Below are 25715 nucleotides of genomic sequence, written 5' to 3'. Positions count from 1 at the left end.
CAGACAAAAGCAGGAGGAGGAGTCAAGCCGACTCCTGATTGGTGGGAGCAATTAGGGGAGGAGTCGGTTGAGAGAGGGAAAAAGGCTGTCAGCTTTTGACAGAAGAGGGAGAAGTGTCTTGACATCAGACACAGAAGGATGAGATTTTAAGATAGGAAGCTACAGTAGGAATCTGACAAGGAAAGAAAGTTTTTTTTTTTTTAGTGAGCCTTAAGATTAGGGAATAAGCAGCAGACAAGGGCTAAGGTTACTGTATTGAGAGGATCAGTAACAGAAAGACTTGTCTGATTATACTGAGGAAAAGTATAAGAGAGCTTATTAGCCCTGTGGGGAAGACAGACAGGAGTCTGTTCTCCAAGTGTTACTGTTTCTAAAGATAGAGCAGTGTGTTTAAGGAATCTCACAGTTGATGAAAGCTTTACTGTCAGTGGAACTACTTGTTTAAGTAACTAAGTCTCTACAACTGAATTACGGCTCATTATATGAGTCGATGTTTGTTTAAAGTTTAATAAACCTTTCATAGTTCACTTTTAACTGGTGTATGCCTCAGTCTATCCATCTCCTCAGAACTAAGTCTGTCAAACCCTTTTAAAGTCCAGTCATCCAGTGAAGAAGCAATAGAAGAATTAAGAGCTTAAACACACCTTACCTACAACACATTCACACCTTTGGTTCCTCAGACCAATAATTCTGAGGTGGTGGCAGTCATACCTACCAAGCAACATCGGTCATTGACATATTTAACATAGGGTCAGCCTCAAATTTCGTTACAGCTGTGTATATGTATGTGGCCAACGGAGAAGTCTTGTTTACAGATACCTAGAAAAAAACACTTGAGGATCATGTCAATTATAAGAAATATTCCCTGAGTAACAGCTGGAGCCAGCAAAAGTAAGGAGTAAAGATATTAACTTTGCGCAATGCTAGTTATAACTTCCCTTGTCTTACTTTGCATTTTGGTTCTGCATTCTGCTCTTTGCATTGTGGTTGTATGTTGTAATTGTAGTTGTGCATTATGAACCTAGGAATTGACAGGAGTTGTGATGCATGGGGTTTGTGTAGCACTCATAGACTAATATAATCATAAAGTAGGAAGATATCTCAAGGACCATCCAGTTCAGCCTGCCATGCAGGAACACCCAATCAAAGCACTCTCAACAGATGGCCACCGAACCTCTGTTTAAAAACCTCCAAAGAAGGAGACTCCACCACACTTCGAGACAGCATACTCGACTGTCAAACAGCTCTTATTCAGCATATCTCGATTTACACATGCAGATATTTACACTACACTGAGTGGATGTTTCTTTGAAGCCATTATTAGTTATTTTAATGTATTTTTTAAAGTTCCTTTGTAAAATTCTTTTGCATGCAACTCATTACATTAATAATATACTTCCTGGAAGTTTTGGGCAATGTATCTGAGATCAGCCATTCCTGTGCTTCTGCTTGGTGGTAATACCAACCCCACTGTATGACAATATGCTCTCCATCCCAACATGCAAAACACTTAAGATGCCCAAGGGGCTAATTAATCATTACAGGCAAAAGTGAACTGCTGGGATCATCATGAGCAAGTAATATGATTCTCTTGGAAGCAAGAGAGAAAGTAAGGGACAAGCTAGAGCAAAATGCATAGGAAAGCAAACTTAGTATCAGTGTATACATCTCTACTAAGGTTATTAAAGACATATTCATGAATGTGACTGGTATTAAGGACACAAGGAACAAACTAAGTTACATGAAGATGAGATGGGTATGGAAATATTGCCGGGGAACAGATGTGATGTTGGGGAGAGGCTCCTGTTACCAGTTGGTGAACAAAATGTAGTAGAGTGTCATTGAGAATAAATAATAAATTTGTGGATTGCCTGATATCATATTCACTTCAATCCTCCAAATCAGATCTTTTCTTGAAAATCCATATCTTGTCAAGATTACTGGTATATTTTAGTGGTGAAAAATTTACCTCAAATCATAAATCCATCTGAAAAAATATGTACAACTAAAGTGTATATCAGAGTAGGACAAGCAACCTTTAGACAAAAGAGAAAACAGGTTTAGAATACTACAGATTAGGAAAAATGTATGCAAAAATACAAACACATTTCCATACAGTTAGGGGGAATTACAGTTAATCAATAACAACTAGAACTGCACAAAATTTGGACATGGGTTGTAAATCATACGTATTTTGGCACATTCGTACTTACAATGTGACTTACTAACCAGAGCCCCCCTCCCACTGAACACAGATAAATCAAAACACCCATCTCCAAAACTTTAGGAAGAAGGGCTTTTCTTTTTTTTATGTCTCCATAAAGGATTGACTTCAGGTTATACAAATACATTGTAGAGTATATCTGGAAGATAGCCAAATAAAAACAGTAATGATTTTCTGGGCTAGAGGCTTAGGGAAAATATAGATTTGGATATCTGGGAATACCTATGGAATAAAGAATTTACATTTTCAATAGTGGGATCCATTAGAGAAAACATATATAAACTGTTCTACAGAAGTTATATAATGTCTGAATTAATAGCCAAAATTGACAAAACCCAAAGGGGAGAATGCTGGAGGTGGAATGGCACTTTTTCCCATGCTTGGTAGATGTGTAAGGAGGTAAAAAAATGGAAAAGGTGATGAAAGAAACTAATGAAATGATGTCTAAAAAGATTAAGAAAAACCCAGAAAGGTGAGTTGAGTATATCTAAATGACCAAGCTCTCGAATGGCTTAAGGGGAAGAAAGAATGAAGAATTGTTAGGAAATGGAGACTTGTGTTTGAGTATTTTTTTTAAAAAAAAGACAAAAATAGAATTTGAAATAGCTTCATGAGCAATTTGTTAATATAATGATAAGAATAGAATTTTGTTAGATACTAGTTCCATATGGTGAGGTATCAGAAGTCATGGGCGGTGGTTCACAGGTGAGAAGGAGGAGGTGGAGGGATTGGGGAAATAATATTTGTATCTTGATTATTGAATTCTTATGACTGTTTGCTTTTCCTTCATATAACAAAATAAACATTTACACACAAAAAGATACTTTAGAAACATGAATCAAAACAGGGACATACTAAATTCGTATTTTGAAAAGAAACTGATTTTGGCATTTTGTACACCTTTAACAGAAACACTGACAGAAGGGGTCTCCTGTGGTAATCAGAGTAACATAACAAAAATAAAACCAACAGATTCCTGCCTTGCATTTTTAAGTGTTGGATTGTTGAAGAGCATAAGCAAAGTAGTGTAGGACTTCCTTTTACTAGCTTAGGTTATTTATCCATCAAGACAAGTGTGGATAACTCAGACTGCTGTTCTCCATCAGCTGTCCTTTGGATATGCTGGAGATTAATCTTAGAGCCTTCTGCATGCACTGCTTGCACTCAAGGAGATTATGGCTCCTGAGACCATAGTCTTCACTTGCTAAAAGAACTATTGACTCCAGATGGGCTACATCTCACAAAGATCAGGAAAAATGTCTTTGGCAAAAGGATCAAAATCTGTTGTTTTTTTTTTTTTTTTAAAAAAAGCTTAAAATAACAGTTGGAGAAGATAGATTAGGTGTCTGTGCAAAAGCAAGCTCTAAACACAACAAAATGAATTCTAGAGAAGCTGAGGGAGAGAATGGGAGAATACAAGATAACAATAAGCAATGCCTTAGGTTTCTATATATACCATTGCACAGAGTTTGGGGAACCAGCGAGATGATATTGGCTATGGGGAGCAGGCCTTTGCCCTGTGGGTTGGGGGGGAGGCCAGGTGGCGACTCCCCCATCCCTGTTTTATTATCCTGCTCCCCGTCGCCTATGGGGAGCAGGCCTTGGTTTTTTGGGCGGGCCTGGGTGTGGGGGGCCGGGCGGTACGGCCTTCCCCCCCCCCCCCCCGCCCTATTCCTTGTTCTTTTCCTGCTCCCCGTCGCTGACGGGGAACAGGCCTTTGCCTTGTGGGCTGGGGGGGGGGTGGAGGCGGGAGGCTGCGGCCTTTCCACCCCCCAGTCCCCGTTTGATCCGGCCCAGCTCCCTGTCCGTGATGGGGAGCAGGCCTTTGGCCTTTCGACGGGGCGGGGGCGGGAGGCCTGTCTGCGAGGCCTTCCCCCCCTCGCCGCTGCCATTTTCATTTTCCTGCGCCCCGTCATTTCCTGCTTTCCTGATCCCCGCCGTTTTGAGGGGCGGGGGGCCGGGCGGCACATCCTTCCCAAACCCTGTCACCGTGTTGACTTTCCGGCTCCCCGTCGTGGCGGGGAGCAGGTCTCTGCCATTTGGGAGGTCGGGGGAGGCCAGGCGGTGCGGCCTTCCCACCCCCGCCCCGCACAACCGTTTTTCATTCTCCTGCTCCCCGTCGCGGCAGGGAGAAGACCTCCGCTGTTTTGGGGGGGCGGGGGGCGGGCGGTGTCTCCTTCCCCCCCCTCCGCCACATTCGCTCTCCAGTTCCCCGTTGTGGTGGGGAGCAGGCCTCCGCCGTTTTTGTAGGGCGGGGGGAGGTCGGGTGGCGCGGCCTCCCCCCCCCCCCCGCACAGCCGTTTTTCATTCTCCTGCTCCCCGCCATGACGGAGAGCAGGCCTCTGCCATTTTGGGGATTGGGGAGGGGGGAGGTCTGGTGGTGTGGCCTTCCCGCCCCCCCTCCCATAGCCATTTTTCATTCCCCTGATTCCCGTTGTGGTGGGGAGCAGGCCTCCGCCATTTTTGGGGGGGTGGGGGGAGGCGCTGTCTTCCCCCCCCCCAATCCCCTGTTTCTTCCTCCTGCTCCCATCAGGATTTTATTCCTCCCGGTCCTCCACCCCCCATCTCCAGTCTTATGGCGGCCCTTTTGGTTAACAGGCCTTTGGCTGGAAAGCAGGCCTGGGCTTCTGTGCATTTGGGGGACAGTTGGGGGGCTCGGTGGGTTGTTCCCAGCCTCCCCATCCCCTGCTGGGGGTCCCCCCTTTTTTCATTGGAGGGTGCCTTTTCTTTGGAGGAAGTTACCATGGTTTCCCTCATATTTACTTTTGGGCTTGGGGTTGATACAAGAGCAGGTTAGATCCGCTAACACCGGATATCTTTTTTGCCATTGGGATGGCACACCATTGATCAAATATCAATTTTGGGCGGTCACGACGAAAGCCCTAAAAATGATTGGTTTACTACATCACAAATTTGGAAGACATTCATTTCGCATTGGGGCTGCTACAATGGCAGCTCGGCTTGACTATGACACTAAGGCAATTAAGGCTTTGGGCAGGTGGAACTCCAATGCTTATAGGGGTTATATTCGTTAACTGTTTCTAAAGTTATATTGTTTATAATTTCAGATTCAGTGATGCTGTTGCATAGATGGAGAGTCTTGGTATGTGGCCATAGCTACATACATTGGGCCGGATGACAAGCCTGGAGGACTCCCTATGGTCAGCACTTGGACCTTGCCTCCATCGCCACGGTCGAGTGGAGAGGAAAAAGAGGTCTTCGTTGGGACGGTTTGTTCCCGTTATTGGTCATACACCTTGGTGGAAATGACCTGGGTCTTCTCAAAGGTAGGGCGCTTTACCTACAAGCACGAGAAGACATTTTCAGAATTGGGCAGGCATGGCCACAAGTACACATTGTTTGGTCAGCCATCATATCGCGGCTTAAATGGGCCAGCGGCGGTGAAGTACACAAGCTCGAGAGAGCTAGAAAGCGTGTAAACCGTGCCATGCGTTCGGCGCTGGCACGTGGTAATGGATCATATTTGCCACACACTGACATTACACACGAAAAAACTCAACTATATAGGACGGATGGTATCCATCTCTCCAACATGGGAAACACCTTATTTCTATCAGACCTACAAAAAGGGATTAGGTGAGGGTTAGGTAAAATGGTGGGGCATGGGGACTAAATGGACATTTGTCCCCATTCAGTGGTGGAAAATAGCTAAGGAAACACAAAAGTTCACACAAGGCACCCCCGTTAGGGGTGTGGGCCATTTGCTAAAACACTCACCTAAAAGTTAAGTTATTTGGTGAGGTGAAATCGGATGGCCCAGAAATGGGAGAGTCTGGTCTCAACAAGTTTGAGAAAGACCCCTTTCACATTTCCCTTAGAGGTTGCCCGGGTATGGTTACCAGGGAACCTAGGTTTTTGCCCCAGTTAGCCGAGGGGTATACCCGGCTGGGATACCTCTTCAGCTTTGTATCCAAGTTCATTACCCCTGTTAGTTTAAGTTAAGGCAAAAATTAAATAGGTAACATTTAAATAAAGTTGCCCATAATTTAATCCAAATTATGGTGTGTTGTCTCTTTATTTCGGGGATGGGCAGGCAACAGACACTTGGCAGGATGATTCCTGTGATTGGAATTTAAACATCTGAAGGATATACTCTCTTCAAAAAAGAATACATAGGGAAGAAGTGGGAAAGTAGGACTATATGTCAAAAACAAATTCAATTCACTTGTACAGAATTTCATGTGAGAACCCAACTAGAACAATGAAGAACATTTGGGTGAAACTAAATTGAAGAAAAGATAAAAACATTGTGGTAGGAGCTTTAATGTTTTTAAATTATGGAAGAGTAGATTTCAACTGAACTCAAATTGAAACTTCTGCCACAATTGCATGTGGGATTCTTTTTTAGATATCTTAAAAAAAAAAAAAAAGGTTGGGCCTGACAATCCACAGGGCCTCTTCTAGTGTTATGGTTCTGTAGAGCAGGAAATAGCACACATGGCTTGCTTATGAATTTCCAACAGACACAATGCTGAACTGGATGGACCTTTGAGTTTTTTCAAAGGGTCTCTCATATGTTTGGAACTCTTTCCTAAGTTGGTTTGAGTAGTCATTCTCTATTTTCAGGCAAATCACCAAGGTGATTTTATTAGCTTTGCTATCTTTTTTAATATATCTTTTTTAAAATGTAACTGTTCACTACATTTGGGGGCACTACTTTGATATTGTTTTCACTTGTTAATTTATTAATCACTTTGTGGCAATTTTAAATCCATTTTTCTTAAATAAAAATACAAAACTATTCCCTTCTTTTTTTTTCTTTGATGTGTATTACTCATGTCAATCCTTCCACTATACCATATGATCTTTTTGAGCACCAACATTTGTCCTTACTTTTCACTCGCCTTGATTTCTCACCACATTGATGATGATCACCATTATAATTTATGTCTGGTGTTTTCCATGATCCCTAACCCACCTAAAACACAGACATGTGCTTTTCATCTCAAGAACAGACATGCATCCTGAGCTCTGAGGATCACCTGGGAGGGAATCCCACTGGAGCATTGCAGCACACCCAAATACCTGGGAGTCACTCTGGACCGTGGAGCCCCCGGTGGCACAGTGGGTTAAAACACTGTGCCAGCAGGACTGAAGACCGACAGGTCACAGGTTCGAATCCGGGGAGAGGCGGATGAGCTCCCTCTATTAGCTCCAGCTCCTCATGCGGGGACATGAGAGAAGCCTCCCACAAGGATGATAAAACATCAAAAATCATCCAGGCGTCCCCTGGGCAACGTCCTTGCAGACAGCCAATTCTCTCACAACAAGAGCGGTTGCTGCTGCCACGACAAAAAACAACAACACTCTGGACCGTGCTCTTACCTACAAGAAGCACTGCCTGAACATCAAGCAAAAAGTGGGTGCTAGAAACAATATCATACGAAAGCTGACTGGAACAACCTGGGGATCACAACCAGATACAGTGAAGACATCTGCCCTTGCGCTAAGCTACTCTGCTGCTGAGTATGCATGCCCAGTCTGGAACACATCTCACCGCACTAAAACAGTGGATGTGGCTCTTAATGAGACATGCTGCATTATCACAGGGTGTCTGCGCCCTACACCACTGGAGAAATTACACTGCTTAGCCGGTATTGCACCACTTGACATCTGCCAGGAAGTAGCAGCCCATAGTGAAAGGACCAAGGCAGTGACATCTCCAGCTCACCCCTTGTTTGGGTATCAGCCAGCACGTCAATGACTTAAATCAAGAAATAGTTTTCTAAGATCTACAGAGACACTCGCTGGAACACCTCAGCAAGCAAAAGTCCAAAAGTGGCAGCATCAAACCCAGAACCTCAATCAATGACTGATTCCAAATGAGAGACTCCCCCCGGGCACACAGGAAACTGGGTGACTTGGAAGGCTCTGAACAGACTGGCACCACGAGATGCAGAGCCAACCTCAAGAAATGAGGCTACAAAGTGGAATCCACAACATGTGAGTGTGGAGAAGAGCAAACCACAGACCACCTGCTACAATGCAACCTGAGCCGCGCCACATGCACAATGGAGGACCTCCTTGCAGCAACACTAGAGGCACTCCAAGTGGCCAGCTACTGGTCAAATGACATTTAATCAACTACCAAGCTTGCAAACTCTGTTTTGTCTGTTTGTTAAAAAATTGTTTAAAATGTAATACAATTGTCTGGTTGCTACTGACATGATAAATAAATAAATAAATACTATGAAACTAGGATATGAATACTGCAGGCCCTGATATAGTCGACTTACAACTCCCAGAAGTACTACCCAGCATAACCAGAATGGATAATCCTGAGAGCTGTAGATCAATCATATCTAGAGGGCTGCATTATTCCCACCCTGATTAGACCTCTGCTCTGAATGCTACTAGTGAGAGATATGAAGTTAGCCATGTGTTGTAGTAGTGATCAAAAGACATGGCACACTAGACGATTTTTCTTCATAATGAGAGCTACTAGCAATATGGAGGTATCTATCAGTTCATTCTTGTGACTGTAATCATACAGTGAGAAGAAAGAGGTCACTAGAATTGTGACCTCTCCAATGCACTGAAGCTTACATATGTTGCTGCAGGGATAGGCTCTTCTATGTGTTTCCTACAGCAATGAGAATTCAAGTGTGATTTTTCACAGACTAAAAACCCTCAGACTACTCATTACTTCCGCTTCTGGGTTTCCAGATGGTACCTTCCTGTCTCTGGTCTGTTAAATTGGTTCAGCAAAAGCAGGTGAAGAAATAGACAGGTACATAAATAAATTCAATTAGACATTACTGATCAGTTTGGCACTTGCTTAGTTAAAACAAAAACAGTTTGTCCCTGTTTTCCATTCAGTAGAAATAGTTACTGCTACCAGGTTGTCCTAGCATTTAAGAGACTAGTCATTATGATCCTTCTATTTGAGAGTACAAATCACTTTTACTAAAAGGGATTCAGTGGTGCAATGCAAACAAACTTGTATTAATAAAGGAAAATCTAGTCATAAGCTTGTTGCTGAGCTAGCTCCTGAAATGTGGAGTGTATTAGAAGAATACCATTGTAGTGACCTAGTTCGATTAGCTAAAAAACACAAAGAATTGAAAAATAGAGCTATTAAAAAGGAACTTTACACAAAAATTGTTGAGATTACCTGATGAAGAATATATTGTAGTCACTGTATTCACATCAAGAGCTACCAAAGCTCTACAATTTGATTCGGACAAGGAGCCCAAGACTGTCACGGGTGCTATACTGGGATGTCGTAAGGCAGCTTTCAATGGAGCTATGTGATTGTACTGAACAGATGACATGCACCCAATAAATCCAAAGGAGTTTGCCTTTGAGACTTCCGGGTCGAGTCCTTGGGCATCTGTAAAATACAAAGCAAATGGTAGATTTTTTTAAAAAAAAACCTGGGCTTTTTGATATATATACAAATTTAAAAACATTTGTACTTAGTTTCTATCCATCTATACAAAGTTCAATGCCAATTTAAAATCAAAGGTCTATGTATGGCACAATCTCTCAATTGATTTTTTTTAAAAAAAATACAAATTAAATTCCATTGTGGCTAAAGTGGGGGAAAATAAGCAATACATGTCTTGTGAATTCCAGGTGTCAGTGGCTTTAGATGCAAGACTTCTACCAAGATGCCTTTCTGGGGAAGATGCCATCTCCCACTTTCTGCAGCCTGCCTATTAGGATTGCAGATTGCAAATATTTTGAGAGGTTTTTTTTTTAAGAATTTAACTTGGTTATGGAACTTGCACTTATTTATTCCTTACTTTTCTCAATTATGGGTCTCTGCTAAAGTTGCCTAACCAAAATAATCTGACTTTAGCTGGCTAAACTGGATGAAATCCTGGTGGTTTGTTGTTTGGCCTGAGGCACCAGAGGAGCTCCTTGGCTGAGATTTTTAAATGCCTTTCCCTACAATGCCAATGCCAGGATTCCACAGAATGGCACCATGGTAGTTAGTGTGAAATAGTAGCCTTATAATTCTATAATGTGAACATTCCCTGCTTTCAATATGAAGCTCTGGTATGATAGATTTGATAGACCCAAGTTCTTTGTTCAAAAATTATAGCATTTTGGCTTTCTTTTTGGAACAAAATGGCAGGGGACAAGATTTTCAATTCCCTAAATTAGAGCAATGTGAGCACATCTTTCAATTTTGCTGTTAAACATATAAACATATAATCAAACATTCTGTATTATCAACCTCCAGGTTTTCCTTGGCTTCTGTTGACTCTGAACCGAAGAACTGGATTTTTACATTCACTCCTGCTTTTGTATGATTCTTCTGATGGTGCTAAAACCTTTTATTTACTGATTTATTGCTATAATCCCACCTGTGTTGTTATGGCTGTCTCTGTTATTTAAGACAGAAAGAAGAGTCAAAAAAGAAAGTAAAGCCTACTCTGGCTTGAAAGAATTGGGAAAAGGAGATATTCATGAAAAAAATCATACTATAAAGTTAAAAATATTCCAGGCTTTTTTGCATCACCTCTGAATATTTTTTGTTACTATTATCGAGTAGTCTCTATTTTTTAACCTCTGTTACACCATACATGCTCTCTCAAAAATGAATCCAGTTGTGCTCAATGGACTCTATTCCCTGATAAATGAGCATAGGAGATTAATTACCATAGTCTCTTAACATTTGCAGTTCTGGGTAAGACTGATGGGAGTAGTAATACAAAAACAAATGAAGGGCACCATGTTCTCTACCCCTGACTTGGATGGATGTGCTCAAAGTGATATTTTGATATATATGTTATTGTTTTAGTGTTGATACAAGTATTAGGATGGAAGCAGTACTTAATGATGGCCATGTTTATAGTAAGTACTGTACTTGTTAATATTGTGGTGTCCATTAGCTTGATGAAAATATGATTTGACTTGACTATACATCCAGATGATATTTAACAGAAGAAGAAAAAAATCATATTTCTCCTTTAATGTGACAAAAGTGACAACAGAACAATGCACCAAGTGGGGAATCAAAAGGCCAAATGAAATCACATTGAAAGATGGAATGATATATAAAAAAAACTTAAATCTGCAAGAAGATATTTAAAGTGGCTTGTAGCAAAGCCCTAGTAACAAAGATGCCACCCAATACCAAGATAATGGAATTATTGCAGGGATTATTCAAAGCCACTGACCTTTCTTTTGCAACAACCCATTGCAAGATGTTTAATAACCATACATTTCCAGAGGGCTAGGTTTTACATATTAATTCAGATTCAGCACCTCTGGCAACATGGTGCCCTATAAGAGAATACCAACAGCAATGAGAAGAAAATACCATCTCCTATGATGTCAAATTTCATTTTCTATTACACCCTAGGGTTTTGAAAAGCATTAATCTTTCAAATCCAGTGCTTATAAATCATTCTTGAACCTGATGACCTTATTGCCCTTCATTTCATACATCCCAGCCAGAGATGAAAACCCTGGAGGCCCACTTGGAATCCACCTCCTGAAGACACACAGAGACTGTCTTCCTGAAGAAACACGAAGGACTGCAGATTCACTTTCTATTTGGCTAAGTTTTACAGTCTAATGTCATAAGAAATCTGTTAGTAGTCAAAAAATGTAACAAGACATGTATGTGTTTGATACAACAGATTCCAACCAAAACAAGGAAAGATCTCAAACATATCATTCAAAGGAGATAGACAGACAGAGAATCTGTCTATGGATATATATTCCTTTATTTCATTGTGCGTGTGTTTTCAGCAATTTTAAATTGGATATCCTTGTATTATATGAGTATATTATATATTATATGACGGAATTCTATTTAGCCCTTCTTATTTGTGGGGATTTAACATTTTTTAGATTTTTTATTTCAACTTTTAGAAATAAGCAAATTAAGTACATTTAGGCAGAAAGAGGAGGGAATAAAGAAGCAAAATTCAAAATGAATTAACAATTAAAATTCAACTCAATTGCAAGGTTTATATTTCCATTCAATATCAGTAAGTCCAGACTGATAGCTATTGGCACTAATAGTGTCTGAAATATGATGTGCTCTTTCTATTGTTTGTTTCAGTTTTATTTATTTATTTATTTATTTATTTATTGTGGACTTGCTTGGTGTGAGTTCTGATGTAACTGATTCATCTGGCTGTCACGGGTTCTCAGATCTTCCTTGTCACCTTTGCAATATTATTTACTGCACAGTTCAAAAAGTGAAAGGTTTTTTGGAGATGGCCGTTTGAAAACCTGTTGAGGGCTCTTTATTAGAGTCAGGTTTACCATTATGTCATTTTTCACAACAAATGGTAGCAAGATATCAAGATATTAGAGAAGAGACTTGGCCTTGTACACCTTAAGCTATTATGCTGCCTTCAGTGAGGTTTATAGATCTGTGGAGTAATGTCCAGGGTGGGAGAAAGAACTCTTGTCTGTTTGAGGCAAGTGTGAATGTTGCAATTGGCCAGCTTGATTAGCATTGACTGACCTTTCAGCTTCAAAGCCTGGCTGCATCCTGCCTGGGGAAATATTTTGTTGGGAGGTGTTAGCTGTACCTGTTCCACAGATATATAAAATCCAGTTGCCTAGTTTCCAACAGACCTCACAAGCTCTGAGGAAGCCATAGATGTGGGTGAAACGTCAGGAGAGAATGCCTCTATAACATGGCCATACAGCCTAGAAAACTCACTGCAACCCAGTGATTCCAGCCATGAAAGTCTTCGACAATATATCAAAAGATATTACACTTAGGCAGAAAAAAATGAAATGCAAAGATAAAAATGGGTGATGCCTGGTTTGGCAACAGTCCATGTGGAAAAAGAACTTGGAGTCTTCATGGAAAACAAGTTGAACATGAGCCAACAGTGTTATGCAGCAGCTTAAAATGTAAATAGGTTTTTGGGAGCCATCAAAAAGAGTATAATGTTTAGATCGAGTGAAGTCATGGTGCCTCTCTATTCTGCTTTGGTTAGACCTCACCTGGAATACTGTGTCACACACACACAGCCTTTATTAGTATACAACAACAACATTGGCATTCGACACAGGCATATACAAAAAGAGGAAGCCACAAATAAAAAGAAAGCATACTTTAAAAGTTACTAATCTCAAGGATAAAATTTGCAACAGTCTCACAAAAGAACACATCAGGGTTGTTCAGAAGATATGGAATTTGAGAACACTGAAAAATTGGAATTCTTTTATTTCATCTGCATATTATAATATTTGGGACAAACAAAGAAAGAATTATGGAGTGTTTCAGTAGAGACCAAGTCACAAGAGCCAACCCTTTTGGAATGTTCCACTTTTTTATATCTCCCATCCAAAAGAGCTGATGGCAACACATTACATCTTGTAGTCGCCATAGCTCTCTTCTGGGTAGGATTAATCAAAAGGTGAAGATATGCTGCCATGACTGGATGTTCGCATGGAATTAATGATGTGGTACGGGAACAAGTTGTCTTTGCTGCAAGAGTCAGATTATGGAAGCCAAGATCCAAAAGTCTGCTCTTGACTGACTTACAGGCTTCCACATTTGTGAGCATTAAGAGTGCTTCTAAAGACAGGCCAGTTGCTTTGATCTTTCTGAGAATCAAAGAATAGCATTCTGAAATAAAATGATCTGATAACAGAGAGGGAATATAGCTATTGGGAGCTGCTTGAAAATGTATATGCAGACAGAATTTTATTGTTCTCATCCATTCTAAGGTTTCAAGACTGTTTTGACCTGTCTCAATGCACATCTAGGAAAGCCCATTAGTTTCTGGAGAAACTTGGAATGATTTATTGATTGCAGAAATACAAATAGGGGAGCCATACAGTAACAGAAAACCAATCCTAGCCTCAAAAACCTTGAGGGAAACAGAACTGTAAAAGAAACAATATATTGCTGCAATGTTGGTATGAGCAGAAACAATTACTGCTTGTCACTGTGAGAGCTACAACAGGTTAGGTCTATAGCAAATACTTAGGCCTTGAAAGTATTTGACCTGTTCAATTTTGCTGCCCCTGATCTGCTAAGACATGGGCTTCTACTTTTTTGGTAAAAATTAGAATTTTGGATTTAACATAGCTAATTTTCAGTCTATGTAATTGGCAAAGCAATGAATTAAAGAGTTTAAGGCCGATTCCAGATAAGTGTAATAATGCAGTATCATCTGCACACAAGAGTAAGAGAACATGTGTAGGATGGAGCTTGGGCTATGACCATTCACCTTGGGTAAGTCATACAGGAATATGTTGAACGTAGTAGGAGCCAGTATTGAGCCCTGCTTGCAAATAGTATTAGAGTATAGTTGTCTAATTAGAAATAAAAATCTGGAATCGATATTCAAATACCTCAACTTGTCCCACTACAGGTTTCTTGTTACAGAGTCAAAGCCTCATTTTAGATCAATGAAAACAGCAAATAGCTTGGAAGCTTTATGTTTGGAGTATTTATTTGCCAAATGTGAAAGTACTAAGCAGTGATCCAAGGTTGATTTATCCTTACGGGATCCAGCGTCAATGATTTTCTTATGGTCCAGCCAGGTTTGCAACTTAATTAATATGAATTTTGTATAAAGCTTTCCAATTACTGGTAGAAGGCTAATTGGCTAGTAATTGGAAGGATCAGTAGGGTAACACTTTTTTGTAGATTGGTACTATACAGGAAAAATGCCATTACTATTTGGCAGGATGCCCATGTTGATAATGATGGTGAACACTGCCGCCAAGAGGGGTGAGGTCCATCACTCAGGATCTGATTTCAAATCTCTAGGATAATTAAATCTGATCCAGCTGTTTTTTTAGACCAACGATCAGGTCTGCAATTTCCTGTACTGAAACAGGAGGCCAATCGGTCTATTGAGAAGAACCTATTGCTGCGTTCATCAGCCTGAAAGGGATTGATTAGGTAAATATTGGAATTGAATTACTCAACCCAATGACCAAATACGAAATTGCTAAAAGTTATTTGTTACAGATGCTTTTAGAAGTTGGTTCCACTTAAATTCTGCTAATGATTGCTGCTTAAGTTGGATACAATGTTGGAAGTTGCACTTAAGATTCTAAAGGTTAGCAAGATCCACATCGGACTTAGATCTTTGGAATTTTCTATATTGGAGTCTTATTTGTTGGTTAATTTTAATATAATCCACATAAACCCAGGATTATTGTGTCCAATTCTGGGCACCATAGTTTAACAGAGATATTGACAAGCTGGACGGTGTCCAAAGGAGGGCAACTAAAATAATCAAAGCTCTGGAGACCATGCCCTATGAAGAGTGTCTTACAGAGCTGAATATGTTTTGCCTACAGAAGAGAAGGTTGAGAGGAGACATGATGGCCATGTATAAATATGCAAAATGATGTCATAATAAAAAGGGAGAAGACTTGTTTTCTGCTGCCCTGGAAACTAGGACTTGGAGCAATGGGTTCAAATTACAGGAAAGGAGATTCCGCCTGAACATTAGGAAGAACTTTCTGACTACAAGAGCTGTTCAGCAGTGGAACTTTCTGCCTTGGAGTGTGGTGAAAGCTCCTTCCTTGGAAGCTTTCAAACAGAGCCTAGATGGCTATCTGTCAGGGTACTTTGGTTGTGCTTTTCCTGCCTGGCAGGGGGTTGGTCTAGATGGCTCATTTGGTTTGTTCCAATGTTTCTATTCTATTCTATTCCAATTCTATTCTATTGATCAAGAGTGCTCTGATTGTGTATTCCTGAATGGCAGGGGACTGGACTAGATGGCCCTTGTATATAAGAGGTCAAAGGAATACTGAAAGAAGTCATCTGTCAAGGCAAGACTACTTGGGTGCCAGATCTCAGCAAAAATACAGGAAGATCAGTAGATTAGTTCATTCTAAAGCATCTCATTTGAACTGTCATCACCCTCTGTAGATTTCATTTTCCCCCAGGCATGTCTAGAAGTTGCAGAACAGTGTATGAAATCAGCCTCAAAGCGCCTTTGTTTGTTTATTATTCCAAAAACTTAGAGGCTACAGTAGAATGATGCTCCAGTGCCAACTGTGGGCTCAGCATGACCACTCAATTTTCCTTTTGAACTGTCCTTTCAAATTGATGGTTGCAATTGCTGCCTGGCTCAGGCACAAATTAGATAGAATAGAGATGCATAGTAATTAGCAATGAATTTATCCACGAGCACACAAGGCAAGCTGAAAATTACCCTCAGGCATACTTGTTTCCGAGCATTGCCACTAAACATCAAATTGAGTCCTTGGGGCTTTCTGGGAAGTGACTCCGCAGTGAAAAAATATGGGTATATTTTCACCAAATAGGTAGGGATGAAAAGTTCAGGTAGTTCTTGAGTTTGTACCTCAGTCTTCAGAGGTTAATCCAGACCAGGAATTTTTGTGCAAACTGTGATACTTGTATAAGGAAGTGAAACAGTTGACATCCCATTTCATTTTAGTGCTGTTCTCATTCTTTCCTTGTGAAAACATCTTTCTAATGTTATTTTTCATATTTCTCAGCCCAGTTGTCAGTCAGAATAGAAAACCAAGAACCTAGAGAGCAAAAATATGTCTGAGATGCTATTTCAGCATAGGCTAGGTCTCTGGCAACCACTGCCTCATTTATGTGCAGAATATTCACTAAAAGTAAAACAAAATGGGCCACTATTGGTGCTATAGTACTATAGTAGTGTAGTAGCAGTGTCGAAAAAAAGTAGTAGAAACAAGAGAAGAAAACAGAAGGATGAAAAAAGGGGAGAAAGAATAAGAAAACAAACACAGTACAATATATGTTCTTCTGAGTGGTCCAAACCATGCAGAGCCTATAGAAACCTTTTATTAACAAATGAAAGATTTGTAGCATCTTTGCTTGAGTAGTAAGAAATTCTAGATAGATTGAATTCAGTAGAAGATCCATTCACATAATAATAATTCAGTAAATCAGTGCATAGATAACTTCCATCTGGTCAGTAGGTCTATTTAATTTGGGATATTATCTATATCTATATCTATCTATCTACACATACATAAAAACTAGGGCTGGGCGGTTTCGTTTCGTTAATTCGTAATTCGTTAATAATTCGTTAATTTTTTCAATTACAAAACGATAACAAACCATTCTGGAGCAATTATTAAAAAAACGAATTTTCAAAAACGTTTTGTAAATGCTTCGTATTTCGATATTGTATTCGTTTCGTTATTGTTTTGAGGTCATTTCGTTATTATTTCCACATGTCTGGGCCAGTTTTATGGTTTAATTAGTGAAAAAAATTATAATATCACACCAACAGTCAACAACAGAGGGAGAGGGAAGCTTCAGAAGGTTTTGGAGGTTTTTTAGCATATTTCGTGGTCGCGTCCGCCATTAACGAATCGATTTGTTATTGTTTCGGAAATCGATTCGTTAATTTTTTACCATTTACGAAATTTCGTAAATATCGAACTTTTTAAAAGGAAAATTTTGTAATTATTTTAAATATCGAAACAAAAAAAAAACCCCAAATACAAATCGATTTTAGAAACAAATTTTTCCGTTGTTACCCAGGCCTAATAAAAACATACACGCACACACACAAACACACACACACACATAATCGAATAAAGGGGAGAAGACATTAAGGTTCACAGAAGGAATACAATTCTTAATGCTACATTTACACGCACCCTCAAAGTTAAACAAGTAGCCTGTAGGTACCCAATTTAGCAAATAATTCTGGGCAAAAGCAAAACAACTTTCCCTCTTTTGGGGCCCACATGCTCTAGAACGATTAGCTTTTCACAAAAATAAAGTGTATTAAATTTTACTTTAAACAGACAGCCAGTAGAGATTGTGAATGATCGATCAATCAATAACTTAAACTTATTTTTAAGAACAGAAACTGAGAGATTTCAGGGATAAAAAAAACCCCAGATAAACAAATGGAATGCAACAGACATAAACTTAAAATTAAAAATGTCTAAACCTGGGAATTTCTTCTGATCAGTAATTTCCTCCCACTTGGCTTCTCCCTCTGTCTTCACCCCTCATTCCTCACATTCTGCTTAATAACAGCCCTCTTCCTGAAAGGCTTGGTTGGAAATACTAGTGTGATTTTAGAGAAAATATATACAGTCCAAACCAAAGTAATTCACACTGAATTCAATATGGTTTATTCCTAGATAGAATCATTGCACCAACCTGTGATGGCCCCCTTGATCTTAGGTGGCAAGAGGTGTGAGTTGGAACATGTTGATGCTTTACACAGAGGATGAGCCAGACCAATATTTGGGGCTCTTTTAATAATTTTGTATTCACCACTTCCTGAGCAACTTCTGTTCTTTTAAACTTCCAACATTTCTCATGTGCCATATGAAACAAGTAAGATGAATCAAGAGGATAGTCACATCAAAATGTCCCCTTCTTTCTTCAAGCTTTCATTTCAGCAGTTGATAATATATATACTTCCTGACAATTTCGTAATTTTGTAGTTATATTTCTTTAATGAATTTCTGATATGATGAGGCTAAAGCAAAGCTCATTTACCATACTGTAAAGCAGTAGAAGTGTGGATTAATCTGTTGACATCCAGAGGTGGAGCCAAACAATATTTTTTCTTGACAACTGGTCAGGTCATGGTGTGATGGGACATGGGTTTGTTTGCTTATATAAAACAGCCACACACCCCTATGTGCCTCCTTGAATATTTTTTTGCCCATTCTCCCACCTCCTTTCACAGTGTAACTTTTAGTCATTGCTTTGGGGCCAGGTGGGAATTTCCCCCCTCCTTTCCGGGGATAGGGTTGGGTTCGCCTATCCTACACTGTCGTGAAGATATTGGCTTAGGGTGGTGTCAATTTAAATATGTTTCCAAGCAGGAGTTGGGAGAGCTACGATTCAGGAATCAATCTACTGATACATTTGGTATTGGGCTTTCAGTGTCTTGGTCCAATGCTCAAACTACTATACCATGCCGGTTCTCATCCCATAGTATGCTATGAGAATTTGATCTTCTTCATCACATCTCCAGCACAGTATACTCAGTAGATAAGCATCTACTGAGTATACTTCTCACATATCAACATGGGGTATTTTTTTTTTGCTACATGATTTCTGGCATCGTAGAAGAGATTAAAATAAAGTTTAAAACAAAGATTGCTATGAAGCTGGGACATTATACTTTGATTCTACCTCAAAAGCCACCCACCCGACCTTTGCAAAGCCCTGTGTCAAAACAAAACCACACCGCCATGGTTTCCCACTTTTTAATCAGAGTTCACCACTGTTATAAGAAAAAGATATGATGGAAGTGACATAATCAAGAGCTGTAAATGCCAAACAATAAAATGCAAGGTTCTTTTGATAGCAGACAGCTGCCATCAGCTGAGAGAGCCATAGTTCTGTCTAAAAATAAAGCTGCAAAAAAGAATCTCAAGGGGGAAGAGGGTGGATACTTTGCAACCTTCTGCTTTGAAAACCTTCCCTAAAGGGATCCTATAGATATTCTCTGGAGTGTAACATAAGACACAGCAATTAAATAATATTACTGTGCAAACTCTATTTCTGAAAATAGTTGTTGTCTCCAGAGATGGTTGTAGAATGTTTTTCTCACAACATAAAATTACTTTTTTCTCTGCTTAGTTCATACTCAGATCAATGTAGGACTGGCTCATGCTTAAATTTGAGATTTCTTATATTTATAACATAAATAACTTATGTTATCAAATTTCTAACATTTATTAAAAACATAAATAACTCAGGCTCATCATAGTGGCCTACAGTGCAGGATCCTTACAGCTCAGAATCAAGAGAAAGTAAGAGAGACTATATTTATGTACCAGTCATCAATTAAAAAGGTGCCAAGAGTATGAGTCTGGTTGTCATTCATTAAACATAACTGAAACCTGTATTAAGCTTTGCTGGCATCTTGTGTTCCCTCCAATGACCTTAGACAATGGAACACCACTTTCTTTATTTTTTATAAGAATACACGGTGGCATGAAAGAATGATTGTTCAAAGGTCATTCAGTGTTGGGTCTTGAATCTGGGTCACCCATGGCCAAGTGCAACAATTTAAACATTTCATTAAGCTGGTTTTCAAAAACATTCATTTGGTGATCTGGCAATATATTATCAGCAGCCACTGTACTCAGATCAGTTGCCTACCTTCACTATGTAACAGAACATAATGTTACCTTAAAGGTAGTTGAAAACAGCAGGCAGTAGCATTTGAAAGACTGGGGCAGATGAAATGCCATGGATCTTCCAGATGTCCCCAAAATGGAATGATTAAAGTAGCAAGAGAACCTTGCTGATAAACTACCTAAGTAGAGATGTAAAATTTCCAGAAAGTTGAAACTGGAGCCGGAAGGGGAATGGGATGATTTTTGTTGTTATTTTGAAAGGGTTTTAAAATATATTTATGTGTGTGTTTCTCTCTCTCTCTAATGCAAAATTGTCACCCTTTGCAAATTGAAGGTAACTTTATTACTGGGAAAATATGCATGCATTACATATAACTTAATTTGGCATAAAATAATTGAGTTCAAAATATAATATGTATGTGTGTGTATTTCAATTACAAATCACCATATTATTACAAATAAAAGTGTAACAAATTGAGTCAAAGGGTCCTGAGCTAAAAAGAACAACTGAACTATAAAGAACCTGGAAAAGGGGGGGGGGGAGGGAAGCAGACAGAGTGAAAAATCTTGAATCTTCAAATGCTTTGGACTACAACTCTAATAACCCCTTCCTATTTGCCATGCTGTCTGGGTCTTCTGGGAATTGAATTCCAAAATGCCTGAAGTGCTTGTACCCCCACTTCACTAAATAAATGTATCTATTATGGTATTATGTGCTTTGGCTAATAGATGAGCTAAAACGCCTTAATTGAAAAAGATTTCAGAATCTAAAAGATTTCTCAGAATTAAGTGAAGTTTATTTACTGAAACCATCCAGCTATGTAAAGTCTGAAAGGCCAAGAAGACACCATGTTTTAGTGATAAAATATAAACAATAAAACAAGGTGAAAAAATGGAGGAAGACATGCAAAATGCCAACTCCTATTCGGTATCACATGTGTACTTCTAACCTTCAACCACCTAACAACTGACTAGGGATGTGAAATCAAAGCCTAAGGCAGTCATCCAACAGTGATGACAGCATTTCAGAAATCAATACAGTCTTTTGAATAAGGAAAGTGCTTCTGCAGGAACACTATAATTTTAAAATCTGTTATTTTATCAAAGCTGTTATTTTGAAGAGTTTAGCTCATATTTAAATAGCTCTCTGAAAACTTGTGACAGGAGATTTCACTTATTCTAGCTAGGGGTAGATGCATTTTCTCCAGCAATTTTTTTATTAGTCTTGTATGGTGGTATCCCCTATTTTATGCTCTAAATCTTCTGGTTTTCTATGCTCCATTTAAGAACTGACTTGGTACAGTTCCCTTCTGTTCAACTACATAATTTTGCCTTTTCAGGTGAGCTATGTAAGTGACAGACTATGCACGTTGAACAAACACACACACATGCCACTTTTGAAATGGAAATCACAGCAGTTTGCTTTAAACTTTTTTATTGTCCTCAAAAATTCCCAACTGACAAATGTGCACAAAGGGAAAACAGATTGCTTGGGAAGCAAGGTAATTAAATTCCAAGAAAAGGCTACACCATTTTTTTTATAGTTTGACTTGATGCAGATAAGATTGTGTGGCAAGAGATTTTAATTCTGTCAGTTACTTCCAGTTAAATGGAGCCTCCAGCTAATCTCTCAAGTGCTTTAACAAAAAAAGAGATAGGGCATATGCATAACTGTATGATTAAATGAAGGAAGGAGATTGCTTGGAACTGTTATAATTTGTGTCCATTGAGGATGGATAAATATTTAAAAATATTCAAAAAAGTTTTTAAAAAATCTGATAAGGCCAATCCTTGACTGATGGGAATCTTCACAATGTTAGATGTATTGTGTCCAAAATTCTGTGCAAATTTTGTTTCACATATAATTAAAAGAAATGTTTGGGTTCTCTCCTCTGCATTTTGGACCAAAAATAATATTTCTGGTTATAAATATTACTTTCTGTGTAAAAAAATGTTTATTTCACAAAAATGTGATTTCTGAACAAATATGTTAATTTTATACAGTAAATATTAGGTTTGTTTGATTAAAAAAATTGGTTCAAAACTCGTTTTGGATGTAGGGGCACCGGTGGTTCAATTCTAAAGTTGATTCGGATTTTCACTGAAAAAAAGTTCATAACTTTTTGAACCTTCCGAGACTTCTGCACCTTAATAGTTTGAAAGTGTTATTTAATGTTTCATTGCATGGTCTTTACATTTAAAGTAGCTGTTTTACTCCAGGAGCGGGGAAAAGCAAGAAGAGGAAATTTGCAAATTCATGCTTCTCCTGTTTATAACTCACTTCTATGGGTTTAAAACCGGCTGGCTTTTCTGGCATGAGACAGAAGGGGAACACATTTGTGCTTCTCCTGTTTATAACTTGCTTCTATGGGTTTAAAACTGGCTGGTTATTCTGGCTTGAGACAGAAGCAGAGCAAATTCATGCTTCTCCCATTTATTGACTTGTTCGCTGCCCTGAGTCACCTTTTGGCTGATATGGGCAGGGTAGAAATGGAGTAAATAAATAAATAACTTGTTTCTCTGGCTTGAACCGAGGCCAGGGACCAGAAGCGGGGGAAAAGCTGAATCACTGAATCATTTCCGACTCACTTCATGAGTCATAACAAAAATGGCGAAAAAGCTTCGGAAGGGCAAAAGGACTTCCGGGTTTTCTTAAAAACTTCAAAATCACTTTAAAAAGGAATTATTTTCCAACTTTATTCCGTATAACGAAGATTCCGACTGGACCTAACCATGCCTAGTAAATATCACAAATTGCAGAGTTTTCTGCACAGAAATGTTATAGCAGAATAATTATTTGTCTGTTCAGAAAATGTTACTCACTAAACAGAAAATTTTGCTTTCTGTACAAAAAACGCTCTCATATGCATATTTTGCATAATAAGTACCGAAATATGAATATTTTTGAAAACTGACCAGTTTTCAATGATTGAGAAATGAGAAAAAAAACTCTGCAAAAATGACCCATTGCTTCCTTTATCAACAACTCTAGAAATGAATGACATCTTAATGTACACAAAGGTCCTCCTTGCCAGACAAACTATTTCATTATATACAATTTACAGATATGAATGTCTTTGGACATTCTGTTGGAGCACTGTGAGGTAAAACTTCTTAATCGAATTACTGTTGTTTTTTTTATCATTAAATTTACCACTGCTTTGGTGATTTGTTTTTTCCCTATAGGTCTTTGGTAAATTTTCAAGGAAAGGAAATGGATAAGCTGAAATACAAGAAGAAAACGTACTATTTTAAGGTGCATAATAAATGTTCACGTTTGCAGGTTTATTGCAGGGAGGGAGAATTGGAAACATTTACTTCTTTATTTAAAATATTTATATTCCAAGTTTCTGCCAAAGAGATAACTAACAACACAGGTAAATTCATAAATACACAATCTGTATGGAGCTGCAGATACTACTGGATTGCAATCTCAATTGGCCTGAATAAGAATAATCAATAACAAATGATGCTGGGATTGGGGATAGCAATCTAGCTAGAGGACTCTTCACTTATATTTCAACCCCCACTACAACACTAGGACTGTAATCTTGTACACACTTACCTACTGAAACCTATTACTAAGTAGATGTGCATAAACAAAGGCTGGAAGAAAAAAATGTACCTAGATTGAAAAGTATATCTGGATATTCAGACAAAAGGCCTGGCAAAGAAAGTGTCCCACAAAAATCAAATAATTTGGAGACCTAAAATCCAGGAAGAAATTCTAGCTAGCAGCTAGAAGGGCAAGAACAGATGAATGCAGAAGGTCATACCTCTGCCTGTTGACATTTTGCAAAATATTATGAGGGGAGAGGTCATTCCAGAGAGACCAACTGCAGCATGCCAATTTCAGGAGATATGACCAACACCTGTTAGTGATCCTTTGGTCATCAGATGTGAGAATGTGAATTTTTTACGTATTTCATGTTGTATGAATAAAAGATGTAATATATTTTTTGTTTCTGCAGGATGAACTTATAAGGGTTTTGATAATGTTAATGATGATGTTGATGATGGTAATGATGATTTCTATATTGAGGCTTATTTTGCACAAAAATTTGAACCACAACAACAAAAGTTTATATTGCATAGATTTATTTGCATATGCTCATGTCAATTACAATATTCTACACTGTATCCTAGCATTGCTTGGTGCCATAAAAGTAAAATAATTTATAAGCTGTCAAGACATTTTTTTAAATAAAAATAATGTAAACCAATTCAAAGTAGACAATTTAGCAGGTTAAAACTGGTTTGAAAATTAAAACAATATTAAGAACTGAGAATGTGTATTTTGGAAGAGATCAATCAGGCCTTAAGAATTTTGATTAAGACATAATAATTTTTGCTTGGCGTGCCTATATGGACACCAACCAGACCACTAAGGGGAGACTAGTCCACATTTGTGGCACCACCACTGAAAAGGCACTATCTCACCACCTCTCATACTATATTGTTCCAATCATGGGGCACAGAGGCATTGAAAACTGGTCAGACCCCAATCCTTGGGTTAGTGGATATAGAGTAAAATATCCCCTTAATATTTCCCAGCGACTTATGTGGAAAGCCATTTCCGTGTTGTAGGTTTCTGAAAGTTGTCCCATCACCTGCAGTCACTCACCTCATCCCTCTTCTGCTGCATTTTTGCTATTCATTGATGCTCTCATTAATATTTGGCTCACATAAAGTTTGTGTGTCATCACTCTGCAAGGAAAGCCATATTTTGCACTTTCTGATTTACATAAACAAGGTGTATATCAAGAGATACAGGTCCACATATATCCCAGACAATACATTGCATGGATGATCATTCCATAATCACCAACAAATCTCTGAGTATTTCAATGCTTACCTGTGACTTTCCCCAAGGCTAGCGACTTAATGGCCCTGAAGTCTGCCTCCGAGGAAAAGTTGTGCTTGACTTTGAGAACCTGGTCAATCTGGAAAGGGGTGGGTATCAATAAAAGCAATTGCATTATTAGATCATCTGACACATGGTACAGATTAGCAACAGAAATAAAAATGCCCATAGCTTTAAAATAAATTAATTGCATTTAATGCATATTTCAGTTCTGCTGACAGAGAATTGACTCTTAAATTTTGTTCTCAAATTGCAGTAGAATAGGGAAGCAGACTCAAAACTATTTAAGTCAATTCAAATGTGCATTTCAGGTTTTACTCCAAAGGTTATTGGTATTGTAGCTGTATACTAGATAGAAAAATTGGATTAGTCCAATGTGAGATTCTGCTGATGGAAATTTCTAAATATTTGATAATATTGAGCCTTTAAAAGTAGCTCAGTAGCTCATGGGACTTCTTTCCAAGCTGATATCTGTCACAGTTAAAATTTATATGACTGGCAGTATTGGGAAATGGCTGATTGACTGCCTTTTGACTGAATTAAGTCTGTATACTTAAGCTGCCTGAAGTTGGTATGCCTGCATAATAGCCA

The 25715-nt window shown here is 38.8% G+C and overlaps 1 protein-coding gene across 2 annotated transcripts in view; it reads right to left on the bottom strand.

Annotated features, from left to right (window-relative positions):
• CNTNAP5 (contactin associated protein family member 5) overlaps positions 1-25715 on the bottom strand; it is a 488740-nt gene that overhangs the window by 26504 nt on the left and 436521 nt on the right. The window contains exons 21-22 of one of the 2 annotated variants that reach the window (XM_060774159.2): positions 25116-25203; positions 9360-9578 (exon numbers count right to left, since the gene is read on the bottom strand). In XM_060774159.2, the coding sequence (XP_060630142.2) occupies positions 9360-9578; positions 25116-25203 (307 nt within the window). Of the gene's footprint in view, positions 1-9359; positions 9579-24890; positions 24968-25115; positions 25204-25715 lie in introns of those variants that run through there. The other variant, XM_060774167.2, reaches the window with a different exon arrangement.

The sequence above is a fragment of the Anolis sagrei genome, chromosome 1 (genome assembly GCF_037176765.1).
Source record: "Anolis sagrei isolate rAnoSag1 chromosome 1, rAnoSag1.mat, whole genome shotgun sequence".
In the NCBI taxonomy this organism is placed as follows: domain Eukaryota; kingdom Metazoa; phylum Chordata; class Lepidosauria; order Squamata; family Dactyloidae; genus Anolis; species Anolis sagrei.
The sequence above is the reverse complement of the archived record's forward strand: the minus strand, read 5'-3'. Positions and strand labels throughout refer to the sequence as shown.